Genomic DNA, 13,153 nt, shown 5'->3' on the forward strand with positions numbered 1-13,153 from the left:
ATTTAAAAATATATAGTTTTCTAAATTTATGGTATCTGACAGAATAAGCTTAAGTTAAGCTAACATACACATTTATTTGGTGCAGTTTTTCTGCATGTTTCCCACGGACTTGTTGTGGAAACGCACCGAAAGCCCGGGTAGGAGCACAGCATGGTGGAAAATGGGGGCAGAAACCAGATCCAGTAAGCCTGATTAAGCCATTTCTCTTTGTTTGAACAGGATTTATTTAGTGTAATAATTTAAAAAAAAAACACCAGGGTATTATTTTTATAAAGTTACCAGTGTTCGTTTGATGCTAAAGAGACGATTTTCTGCCTCACTGCCTGTCCTAACTTTAGCTTTGGTCGTGTTAGGTCGCGTAAGACATCCTTCACATTAGGTTGATGTTTCTTCATTCTTCCTTGGCTGTTGCGGGTATAATGCCCTAACCAGATAACTGATGTGGAGAGGTTTGTTGTGGAAGGGCACCACCTGCCTCTTGCAGGTGACAGACCCAAGATTTCTCCGCCAAAGACATTATACATCCATCTGTGTGAGGTTGTGCTCTCAGATGCTCAGTCGAAGACAATGTGATTCCCCACATGGCTTGGGATTCAGAGGAAAAGACTACTTTCTGACACACAGTAGGAGCAGGGCTTATAAAAAGGATGCTAAGTCTACTCTAGAGTTTCCTATGAGCCCCATCACAGTCACAGACATCAAACAGTATCTCCGCGCCAAAGAAGTCTCCTTCCACGATGGCTACAGCTGCCTCCACATCGCAAGCATCTTTGTCGACCCATCTGAAAGGAAGGACAGCTTCTCCTTGTTCATTGACAAAACTACCGGACAGTTTCTGTGCAAGGACACCCTGGTGGAAGGGAGCTGGGAGGATCTACAGGACTCTCTGGAGGTTATGCTGAAGGAGAAGAAAAACTCCCTCAGCCCTCATGTGCTTCTGGGATATCCAGAGAGTTTGGAGGAGCAGGAGGAGAGGAAGAGAGAGCTCAGGGAGGTGAGGAGGATCTGGTCCAGCTCTGTGCCCTTTACTGACCTTCCTGAGGATGAGGCCAAACTGGTTAAAACCATGTTCCAGGTACAGTTGTCCCTACTATTAGTAAAAGTATCAATACCTGTTTCATAGCTCAAGAACAAAAATATAAGTACTTGGCACCCAGTATTGGCAAATTTCTTATTCTCTGTAACCAAAAATGACATTAAAACTCTTGCAGACTATCCAGATCACACTAATATGAAATATTAGTTGTACTCGTGCAATTTAGACAATGTGCAAGAGTATGGGTGCAATACTGGTACGATTCATTCATGTCCTTAGTGTCTGGCTGCTTATTAGGTTGATGTAGCTTCTTTAGAAATGTGCACACTTTTAACACTACAACATTAAAATAACCAAGACTGTGTCACTTAAAAACGTGTTATGAATGTGTACAAAATCTTGACAACTATAAGCACAAGTCATTTCTCCTCAAAAAGGTGCAGGCTTAATTAGATTTAATTTAAGTTGTAATTAACTATTTTAATCTTTAGTTTTATTTCAAGAATGCTTAACTAGATTTTTCAAAGGCTGAAAAATTAATGTGTTTCTGCATGAAAAGTATTGAAAACAACAAAGAATTAGTAGTCAAAAAAAATAATTTATCAAATAATTTCAGAAGAACAATATAAACTACGGGCATAGTGTTTTACCAGGAAGCAAGCTCAACATAGCAAGGCTTTCTTGCTTTATTTTCAGCAGATTAACTTCATCCCTCTTTTTGACAGTTTAGCAGTGCATCGTTTTTATTCTTTTCTACGTTTTTTTCATCCTCGCTTATGTTGAAACATCACAAACTACAGACAGGGCTCCAAATTTGACAACATTCTTACATAATGAAAAGCTAAAATCATGCTTTCAAATGATATTGGGTACATCTTAACTGTACTTTGGCTTGTTATCTGCATCAATATTGTGCAGTATCTGTTCACCCCTGTTCAGAACTCACAGTAGGCCTCTTTGAGTATGTGAGCCTGAGGCAACTGCCTATGCCAGGCTGGCTCTGATGATTCAACTGTACATTTTGCCAAATTTTAAGGAGCGGATATGACAGGGATGTCCATACTATGGCCCGGGCCGAAATGCAGCCCATGGTCCAATTTTGATTGGCCCTCAGCAGACTTTAGAAATAACACATTTGAACCTGAACTTACTATTTTGTACTTCAGAGTTTTAGCACAAGGCTATGCTACCATGTTAATTCAGCAAACAAACATCTTAACAAGAAGAATTTATTGATGTGTTTTTTGTTATTAAATTGAAACAACACTGTGGTAAACATACTGGCAACCATAATAATAATTTATACCCAATAGCAGCAATAACATTCCACCGTTGGGGCCAGTGGTAGCGAGGGCCAAACAGGCCCCCTGAAATCTGATTGGCATCCCCAGAAACCTGGAAATGATTGTCTATTTTCCAGCTGATTTTGCTCTGAGCACACTTTTAACTAATCGCTCTCATGCTGCCTTATTCAAACTGTTCTAGCCTGCCTATGCTCTGCCGCTCTATCTGCAAGCTGCTCTTGCAGCCCTCCTCCACCCCAGTGCCTCCTTTATTCTGCATCTGAATTAATCAGTGCTATTCAGTTGTTATTGATGCCTGCTTTGCTCTGGGATTTCTGCTGCTTCTCTCCCTAGCTAAGGCTTTTCTTATTGGCAATTGGAGTTTCAGTTTCAGTTCAATTTAAAAAAAGTCAAAAGTTTCCATAAATGCACTCCTTAAACCGAAGATCTGTATAATGCTTAATGAAAACATTTCCATGAAAAATTCATTGTAAAAAGTTAACACTTGAAGCCCATTTAAAGCCATAGCTCTGAACATAAACTTGTTCAGTCCATATTATAAGTTTAGACTCAGTTACCATAAAGATCAAGCTTTGTTTTGAGAGTTTCATAACACTGAATATTGGGACTTTTGATATCAAAACATCAGCCATAACCCTTTAATCTTGCTTCCTGGTACACCCCTGGTTTCAGGTAATTCAGCTTACTTTTTGTGTACCTGTAGGTAGATTTGTTTTGCTGTCAGTGAAATTACAGCATCCATTTCAAAACACAGATCACAGGACAGAAGCAACAAGAAACAAACAGGAAAAATGAAGGTTATTTAAAACCTCTTAAGACATAACAACCAACCCCCCACCCTAACATTTGAATTATAAAATTTCACATTTGCACATTGGTTCTTATTTTCAAAAACAAATCAAACTTTCATAGGATTTAAGGTTTTAATAGGCACCATGTAAAATGAGTGCTGCACAGTCATAATTATGAAACTTTACTGTATTCTGTATTTTACCAAGATTACTTTTGGCCACTGTTTGATGTTGTTTATCACTGTTTGCCTTCAGATAACAAAGATCTCTAATACCACCCTGAAGAAGTTTGGTGTGAGACTCTTCAAGCCCACAAAGAGTCTTGTTTTCCCCTGGTTTGGTGGACCCGACTCCTCATTGAAGGGTGTGAAGCTCCTCTCTGCACAAAGCTCTGAAAAGGTGACCTATAATGAAGCTACAGTCCCAAAATCGAACTCTTACCACAACCTGTTTGGCCTCCCTCTGGTTAACTGTATGGACTCAGAGGTGGTTCTCACAGGAAGTGAGCTGGACACTCTGGCTGTGAGTCAGGCCACAGGACTCCCAAGTGTTGCTCTCCCACGTGGAGTCAGCTGCCTCCCGCCCATCCTGCTGCCTTACCTGGAACAGTTCAAATGTGTGACACTGTGGCTGGGAGGCGATATGCGCTCCTGGGAGGCGTCAAAGATCTTCTCGCGTAAGCTCGGTCTGAGGCGCTGCTCGCTGGTTAGGCCTGGAGAGTACAGACTGTGTCCTGTGGAGGCACTCGCCATGGGGAAGAACTTCAACAACATCATCAAATCGTCCATCCCAGCAGGTCATAAGTCCATCGTCTCGTTCAAGCAGCTCAGAGAGGATGTGTACGGGGAGCTGATGAACACAGAGCAGGTAGCCGGAGTGAAGTGGGCGAGGTTTCCTGAGCTCAACAGAATCCTGAAGGGACACCGCAAAGGGGAGCTGACTGTTTTTACAGGTACAAGAAAACAGAGGCTTCAATTTGAAAATAATACCTTGGCTTGTAACTATCTGCAAGATTAGCTGGTTGGCTTTCATCATGACCTCTCTTTGCAGGAATAGAGCATTTTATTTCTCTTCTATTCATTTAGCCAGGAGTATTCCCATTTAGATGCAAAAATCTCTTTAACAGGGGGGTCCAGACCAAGAGGTTAGTGGCTACACTGGTCAAATCTATTTCATATTTTATTTTAATTGGGTACGTGTATAAAGTTGTATTGCAGTACGTTACAGCATTTGCTGACCACAGAAAGGGTTCATGGAGGTTGCAGTGTCCTCTTTTACAGAGTCTGCCATGTTGCTCCTCGATGCTCTTCATTAGTCTGAATAATACAAAGCAAACTTTTGCTCTCAAAAGGACCATTGCAGTATTTTTACAAGCTTCTTGGTGGCTGGTGATTATACTGTTTGTTACAGGTAGTTGGATGCAATCTGCACCCTCACCACCAGCTGGTACTATAGTCCACATAATTTGCCTTTAATTCTGACATTAACTTCTTCAACATCAACTTCAGTTTTAGTATTCTCTGCTGCAGGCAGAATGTGAATAGAATTTTAATAGTCTGTCTTTGTGAATATCAGGTCCTACGGGCAGTGGTAAAACCACCTTCCTCAGTGAGGTCACTCTGGACCTTTGCATGCAGGGAGTCAACACGTTGTGGGGCAGCTTTGAGATCAACAACGTACGCCTGGCTAAGATCATGCTGACTCAGTTCGCCATGCAGAGACTGGAGGAAAACCTGGAGCAGTACGACTTCTGGGCAGACAAGTTTGAAGAGCTGCCTCTCTACTTTATGACTTTCCACGGACAGCAGAACATAAAGTACGTCAAAACGGGAATCCAGAGGGTTGTGGTTAATTCTGCATAGATACAACCATTTTTTTTTAAATCCTGTCAATATTGAGGGTTGACTGATATGTTTTTTTATTTAGATACAATATGCTTTTATTGTACCTAAAAAATGTACTTGGTATGGCAAAACTAAAACTGCAAAAAAAAATAAAAATAAAGAATTTAGCCCAAACTATAAGCCTGAGAAATGGCACAGAGCAAGAGGGGAAAACACATTCAGCAGTGGAACCACAGTAGCACACTTTTTTATTGATTAATCTGATCAGTTATCCGTCAAATAAAATGAAGATATCAGTTATTGGCCAAATGCCAAATATCAGCCTAAATAATCAACCAGGCTCATAATCATTCCACTTCTGGTTGATATAATTATTTTATTAATTTTTAGCAAGTGTCAGCTGACAGATCAAAGCAGTTATTTAGTAGCTGAAGGAATTAAATGGCAAACTTCTTGGTCATTTGCAGAGCATCAGATGATCAGAGCATGAATAATTACATCTTCAGCACTGATTCTGCTTTTCAGTCTTTGTTTACTTGTTGAGGTGGAGCCTGTACTTACATTTATTTTACTTTGTTATTATTTTTCTTTTTTTGAGATTCATTCTTATCATTGTGCAATTTTAAAGTAATTTCTGGCACAGAATATCCTTCAGAATCAGTTTAGTTCTACCGTATCTTATTTGCTGCCTTAAAAGGTCAGTTATTTGTCTTAAAAAAAGTCTTGGTTGCTTTACCCTAACAGGAGAAGAGTTCTGAATTTACCTGAATTAGTTTTTACAGAATAGAATTCATGTTATAAAAGGCTTTATGTATCACTCACTTTAACTTTTCCCATCTGCTCTGCAGGACAGTGCTGGACACGATGCAACATGCTGTCTACCTGTATGACATCAACCACATTGTCATTGATAACCTGCAGTTCATGATGGGCCAAGAGAACCTCTCAGTGGACAAGTGAGTAGAGCTATGATAACAAATGGGATGCCATTTTCAATCCTTCATCTATGTTTGTTTAAATAGTGTAAAAAACAGTGCACAAGAAGCACTTCCTGTACCTTTTTTTCATCCAGAATGTTGGCTTTGTCCTACATACAGGTGTAAAATGCTGAGTGCACAAGTGCAGCAGCTCACATTGCAACCTACACATTACACTATTGAAAGTTTGCTCCTATTCATGGTGCAAGCAGCATCTTCCCTGCTCAAAATGTGCAGGATACGTAACAGTGTAACAAGTGATCTGTGGAGGTGAACAGCTCCACTTGTAGGTCCATACTTCACAACTGTCACTGCAGGCTGACAGCTCAGCTACCATGCTTTTACTGCCAACTACACATTGTGAAAACAGATAGCTGCACAGACATGCAAAGGAAATCATGATGCACACAGGCAGTTAATACCTTTTTTTTTACTGAGAGACAGCCAAATGCAAACTGCATCTTACATTCTCGGATAACTTATATTCCATATTTTACGGCACATCCGAGTGATGTTATCATGTTACCAACAAAATAAGACCGTACTTAAGATGCTTTTTATGCTCCTTTTTCCCACAGGAAATGAGCAACCTTTTAACATGGAAAGCTACTATAAACAAGCGTAATTATGACAGATTTTGGAGATAAATAATGTTTTGTGTGGTCCAGGTTTGCCATCCAGGATCACATCGTTGGAGCCTTCAGGAAGTTTGCAACAAACAGCAGCTGCCACATCACTCTAATCATCCACCCAAGAAAAGAGGAGGACGACCGAGAACTACAAACAGCATCAATATTTGGTTCAGCTAAGGTAAGACAGACTATATGCATACATACCTCCTTGCATCCTGGCTCCTCAGAAACTAACTCTGAACTTGACATTGACTCGTCCCAGGCCAGCCAAGAAGCTGACAACGTCCTCATCCTGCAGGAGAAGAAGCTGGTGACGTGCCCCGGTCGCAGGTCGCTGCAGGTGACGAAGAACCGCTTCGATGGAGACGTGGGCATCTTCCCTCTGGACTTTGTCAAGTCCTCACTTACTTTCTCCACTCCCATGAAGGGCAAATACAGACTGAAGAAAATTCTCCCAAAGCCAGAGGACAAGGAGGCCAAGCAGTCGGTGGAGGCGGTGAAGAAAGACGAGGCCAAAAAGGAGAAGGGGGAGAAAACAGCTAAAACAGCAAAGACTCCGAGAAGTAGTAAGACTCCTACAAATGGAAATGAAATCATGCAGAGGCAAAAGTTGGGCAGAGACTTTGATTAGATTATGTTGTCTGATGGTTTTTGGTACGTTTTACCTCTCCTGTAATTTGATAGCTAAAAACAGGAAAAAAGCTGGTCCAGATCCCCATACAAGATAGAGAAACTTAGCTGTAGAAAATATAAATGTAATGTAAATAAAATGTATGAAATAACAGCCTAGATGGTAATTCAGAATAAAACATTCAGTTATAAATCAAATAAAAGTTTAGATATCAAAGATTAATTTTTTTCAAGTATAGATGGTTAAACCAGAATGTGAAATAATGATTTCAAATGTTACTTGTGAAACTACTACACAGTTAGTTAAGCTTTCCTATGCAGCTGTTACTGTATGTAAAAGACAGTATTGTCCATTAAAGCATTTATGAAAGGCTACTAAAATCATTTCAATTATCTTTAAAATACTCTTTCATACTGCCAAAAGCACGTACACATTACCATAATGTGACTTCTACTAAATTTTTGTACAAGTTATAAAAAGAGCTGCTTTTTTTATAATAAATTGCTCATGAAGAGGCTTTTTGTGTCATTTCCTCTGTGGTCATTAGGGGGCAGTGTGTGCTTTACATGTGCTAGGGAGAATGAACCTCAAGAAGCAACACTTTTATTACAACAAGAAAACTCCACACATTTTCTTTTGAAGGCTTCAGAATTTAATATTTCTATATTATTAAGGTAATTACTGACACATTTCTGTGCATTATATAAGTTAAAAAAAGACCTTGATATTGCACAATCATACCATGAGTCCAAAGAATTGGGACATTGTATAAATGAATAAAAACAGAAGTGATTTGCAAGTTCATTTACACCTATATTCAAAAGAATCCAACAAAAAGATTACATTTAATGCTCAAACTTGTTCACTTTAATGTGTAATTTTTCAGTGTACACAGACTCTGAATTTAAAGCCTACAACATGTTCCAAATAAGTTTGTCCCTGGGCAAAAAAACACAGGGAAGGTTGCAGAATGCTCAGAACATACCTGGAGCATTCAACAGGTTGTAGGTTAATTGGTAACAGCTGAGTGCACCATGATCGGGTTTAAAAGGAGCACTGCTGAAGGAGGCAGTCGTTCACCTTCCACTTTGTGACAGAAGGAATTTAGAGATTTCACCATTTACAGAGAATCTGAAGAAATTTCTTCACATAAGGGGCAAGACCAAAAACCAAAATTGAATGTTGTAGACCTTCAAACCCTCATGCATGAAAACACAGCATCATTCTTGATGGATATTCCAGCATGGGCCGAGGAAACCTTCTGAAAACCACTGACCGTTAACAGTGTGTGACTGTATCTACAAATGTAAGTTAAGACTTTACTATGTGAAACCAAAAACATAGATCATCAACATTCAGAGGCACTGCTGATGAGCAGGGCCTTTGCTCATCTTAGACGGACTTAGCTAATGCTGAAAAGTGTGCTATGGCCCAACGAGTCCACATTTCACATTGTTTTTAAATAATGGCTTTTGAGTCCTTCAGGCCAAAGAAGAAAAGGACCATCCAGACTGATATCAACACAAAGTTTAAAAGTTGGCATGTGTGAAATAGTGTGTGTGGGTGTTTAGTGCCCATGGCATGGGTAGCTTGCACATCTGTCAAGGCCCGTTAATGAGAGGTACATACAGGTTTTGGAGCATCATGTGCTTCCATCCAGATGTTTCTACAGGGACATCCCTGCTTATTTCAGCATGACAGAACCAAACCACATTCTGCACATATTACAACAGCATGGCTTCACAATAACAGAGTATGGGTGTCAGACTGACGTGGATACTCTCCCATTGAAAATGGATGGCACATTATGAAGCACAAAATGTGACAATAGAAAAAAAACTGACAACCAATAGTTAAGTAATAAATGCATGTAAGTAAAATCTTTGTAACTGAATAAAGAAAAATGCAGTAGCTGAGGAAATGCTGCCATAGTTCCCATTGATTTAAAGTGATGAAAAACCAAAGACAATAATTATATAGATGTTTTAGACTTTCTCTTTTTATTTAATAAGCAGCTTAGATATATGGCAAATAAATTAAGATGGATTTAAGTAAATAGGAGAATAAAATAAACGTTAATTCAAACTATCCATGGTGTGAAGGTGATTGAGTCCTGCAGGTTTGCATCCTCCTTCCTAATGTGTTTTTCTCTCTGTCAGACAGAGCCATAGTCTCCAGTATCATATTACACATTGCATTATTTAGACTGAGTGACTTTTAATAAATGCAAATGTGTCTAAAACATCTTCATATGAATATTTCATGGGTGCAGTAAGCAGCCCTGCCCCGCCTGCTCAGGTTTAAGGTTACATGTAGAATCAGCAGCTTTTAAAGGTGAGGTTGTCTGCTTGTGGGCTGACAGTTCAAAGTGTCGTATTTCATCAGAAGGAGCAAAAACCACATAAAATTGGATTTTTGGCGTAGAAGAATGATACATTGCAGGGCTTTAATAATGCCTGTGTGTTTTGATGAGGGCCTGTGATGATTTAAAGCCTCTGTGTCCACACTGTAATTTCTGTCTCACCCTGGGAGTCAGACTCATTAAAACATCAACGATCTTTGCACTTTGAGAATCTCATTAAGAAGCTCACAGAGCGCTGTGGAAACAGAGACAACCTCACAGCATGACACATCAAATACAGAGGACTGGATTGCACACCTATATCTTAGATTATATTTATTAATTTCACAAATGTATTAAATATGTTGTGTATAATTTCTTTCTCCTAAGTCTGTAGCATAGACTGTGTAAAGTAGAGGATGAGGTCTGAGTGATGTCACCCATTGAAAACCAAAGCCATGTTTTGAAGCCAATCCATGGTGGTCACTGTATAAATCAGAGCAATTCATCCATACTATGACCAAACATTGTATGCTCTCCCCTTTCTGGACTACAACATTCTATCTGAATGAATGGTGGCAGATGGGAAAGACAGGTTCTTTAGCAATTTAAAAGCTTGAAACTCAAAAAACATACAGTTTAACATTTATTGGGAGCCCCAAACGAGTGGCTTTAGAGCTAAACATAAAATAATGGCTCAGGGGAGACTTAATACAAGTTTAAGAATAATTTATTTTACACATTTAGATTAAAAAGAAATGTGCAATGTCTTTTGCAGTTAGACTCCATTGAAAAGGCAAGCAGCAGGATCAGATGATGATTAACTGAATGGAGGTAGCTGGGGTGGAGGAGGGTTGCAGCGTTCACACTGAAACAACTGGCTGACTGTGAAAAAGAGAATGTTTGATTTAAAATATGACAGGTGCATGATGATTGGTCAAACAAGGCTGTAGCAGAATCTGATTGGCTGAGGACTTGAGTGAGTGAACGCCCATAATCAGCAGAGTAGGAAGAGAGAAAGAATAGAAGTTAGGAGAGATATGAACGAATGGTGGCTAATGAATTAGTAGAAACAGGCTTCATGCTTGAACTTTCACTGAGCTCCATAAAATAATAGGATAAAAAATGTGTTGTAAAATATGTTGTTGTAATAGCATGAAGCATGAAATGCAGCAGAATAATCACTGTTTTTAAGGGGGCGGGGTCACTCCAAAGTAGGAAGGGTTGGAGGCAGGCCTAAAGGCTGATATATGCGTCTAAAAGCTAAGCCATAGCCTCCACCAGGGATGGACAACTGTGTGTTTTCAAGAGGGCCGCACGAATTTAATGCCAATACTAAGGAGCCAAATTGTTACGGACTAATGGATATTCTTCATTTAAACCCTCTGCTTAGTTATATTTAAATGACAGGAAGACTGTGTTGCATCCATGATCGTTTATTATACCAACATTTATTTTTTTTGTAGTCATGTGCAAATACAAACAGTTAATTTAATGCGAAACGCTCAATTAAATCAATTTCAAGTAATTTTTTGAATGCAGAGAACGTGACAGTTACTTGTTATTTTACTTACATATATTGAAAAAACTAAAGTAAAATAGATAAAAATTGAATAAACAAAATAGAAATGAAATAGTTAGTCAGTTAGTGAAGTTTATTTCCAACATGTAAGAGAAAAAAAATAATAAACATAGTTATGTACCTTCAGAAGACACATACAAATTTTGAAGAGAGAGATGAAACAAAACTATTACAAAATAAATAATAATTGATTAATTTTTGGAAAAATAAAAACTAATATATATATATTGAAATTGAATTTAGAATATTCAAAAATGAATACAAATGAAACAACATAGATTTGAATAATTTAAAAAAAATAGAAAATAAAAAAAACATTGAAAACATGTTTTGAATTGTTCAAATGAAATAATAATAATAATTCAAAAGCACTGGCCATGTACCAGTAGTGAAAGACTATAAGATAAATGTTTCTGTTTCCATGTTTTTATTGCAGGTATTGTCCTTTTTTTCTTAAAGTGTATAAATATAGGTATTCTAAATTTACGTGGGAGCTGTATTGAGTGATGTGGAGGGCCACATGTGGCACCTTGGGCTGCCAGTTGCCCACCCCTGGCCTACACCATAGGTCTGGAGCTACATGATCTGTAACTACAGGTTAATAATAATACATTTTATTTATAAAGCACTTTTCAAAAACTCAAACCACACAGACTACAAGCCCTTGTTGGGCTACCCATTTGACTGGGCCCCAGAAAGCTCTCCCCTTTATCCCCCTTATGGGCAGCCTGGACTTCATAGGTCTCTAAAGCACTAAACCCATTTTTCTGAATCTTTTGCCTAAAGAGATTCCTAATGTAATACCACTGACTCATGTGACATCACTTGAGGACATTTATCAGACTCTGCAGCCCAAAAATGCTGAATACAGCTCTTTTTGACACTCCAGTATTTATTTTTCCTAAACAGACCTTGTTGTTTAAAACAGGTGGATTTCCCCTTTAACTCTATCCTCCCATTGTTAACCTCCATGCAGAGTTCACAGAGTCTCTGAAGCCTCTCTGTCTGCCTCTGAGATCCCTGCTGGCTCCATCTGACAGACCACTCCGGGAGGCTGCTGGCACCAGAATCCCTTTCCTCATGGTATGTGGACTCCTGAGCTCCTCTGATAGCTGAAACTGTCAAATATTGTTGTAAGCTGTGGGAATAATGCCGGTGTATGTTTGATGAACATAAATCACTGCAGATGAGACAGCAGGAGGGAGACACGTGTGCTGGTTTTAGTTTCATCCTTTTTTTGCTCTCATTTCTTCTTCTTGGAGCTTTCCATTAATGCTCGGTGTTTTCTGTGAATGTTTAACTGCTGTGAAAAGCACACTCTGCTTTCCATAATGACTCCAGGCTGTGTGCTGATGAGTCTGAGTGTCCTCTGGATCGTGTGGGTGTGGGATACGGCTGCTGAGGCCTCTGAATGGGGCTCTTTGTTTTTCAAAGCACTGCTGTGTCCAGATGATGGCTGCTCTGACGCCTACCAGATCTTAAAAAGAGAGAAAAACATTCCAACATTAGAAGGAATTACTTCTACATAAATGCATGCAAAACTGCACAAAACTTCCAGTTTGTAGCATCCGGCCATACTTGACATTAATTTTAAAATTCCTCCAGTAAGACCTCAATATGACAACCCTAGACGTGCATGCACCCTGACATATATTTGACACTTCTTTGCCAAGTTTTACCTTGGCTAAGAAGTGTAATTGATAAAAACAGATTATAGAGACCGCAGGCTATGGCTTTAAAGTGGAAGATATAATTGTAAGTCATCTGCAAAACAATGAAAATCTATGCCATGCTTCCTTTTAAGGGCGAGGAACTCCATAGGCAAGGTGGGCCAAGGAGGTAGGAAAACCAGTGTTGTTGTCTCGAGATAATGAAATATAATGCTGCAAAGTTGCAAAACTTTTGGGATCACTTGCAGCATGAACCAGGAAGGTTACTTTAACAGCTTTTCTCCCTCATCCATGAAACCAAAACATTAGTCTGCTGTCACACCGTCTGTTCTCTACTCAACTGGA

The 13,153-nt window shown here is 39.2% G+C and overlaps 1 protein-coding gene across 1 annotated transcript; it reads left to right on the forward strand.

Annotated features, from left to right (window-relative positions):
• The first annotated feature begins 127 nt into the window (after positions 1-127).
• On the forward strand, positions 128-7,726 carry twnk (twinkle mtDNA helicase). The gene is made up of 7 exons (XM_041814865.1): positions 128-182; positions 354-1,075; positions 3,387-4,083; positions 4,707-4,947; positions 5,824-5,931; positions 6,621-6,762; positions 6,847-7,726. Exons 2-7 carry the CDS (start codon positions 440-442, stop codon positions 7,213-7,215), a joined length of 2,193 nt encoding a protein of 730 aa, XP_041670799.1. The 5' UTR covers positions 128-182; positions 354-439; the 3' UTR covers positions 7,216-7,726.
• Positions 7,727-13,153: the final 5,427 nt, after the last annotated feature.

Source organism: Cheilinus undulatus, linkage group 20 (assembly GCF_018320785.1).
Source record: "Cheilinus undulatus linkage group 20, ASM1832078v1, whole genome shotgun sequence".
Lineage (NCBI taxonomy): Eukaryota > Metazoa > Chordata > Actinopteri > Labriformes > Labridae > Cheilinus > Cheilinus undulatus.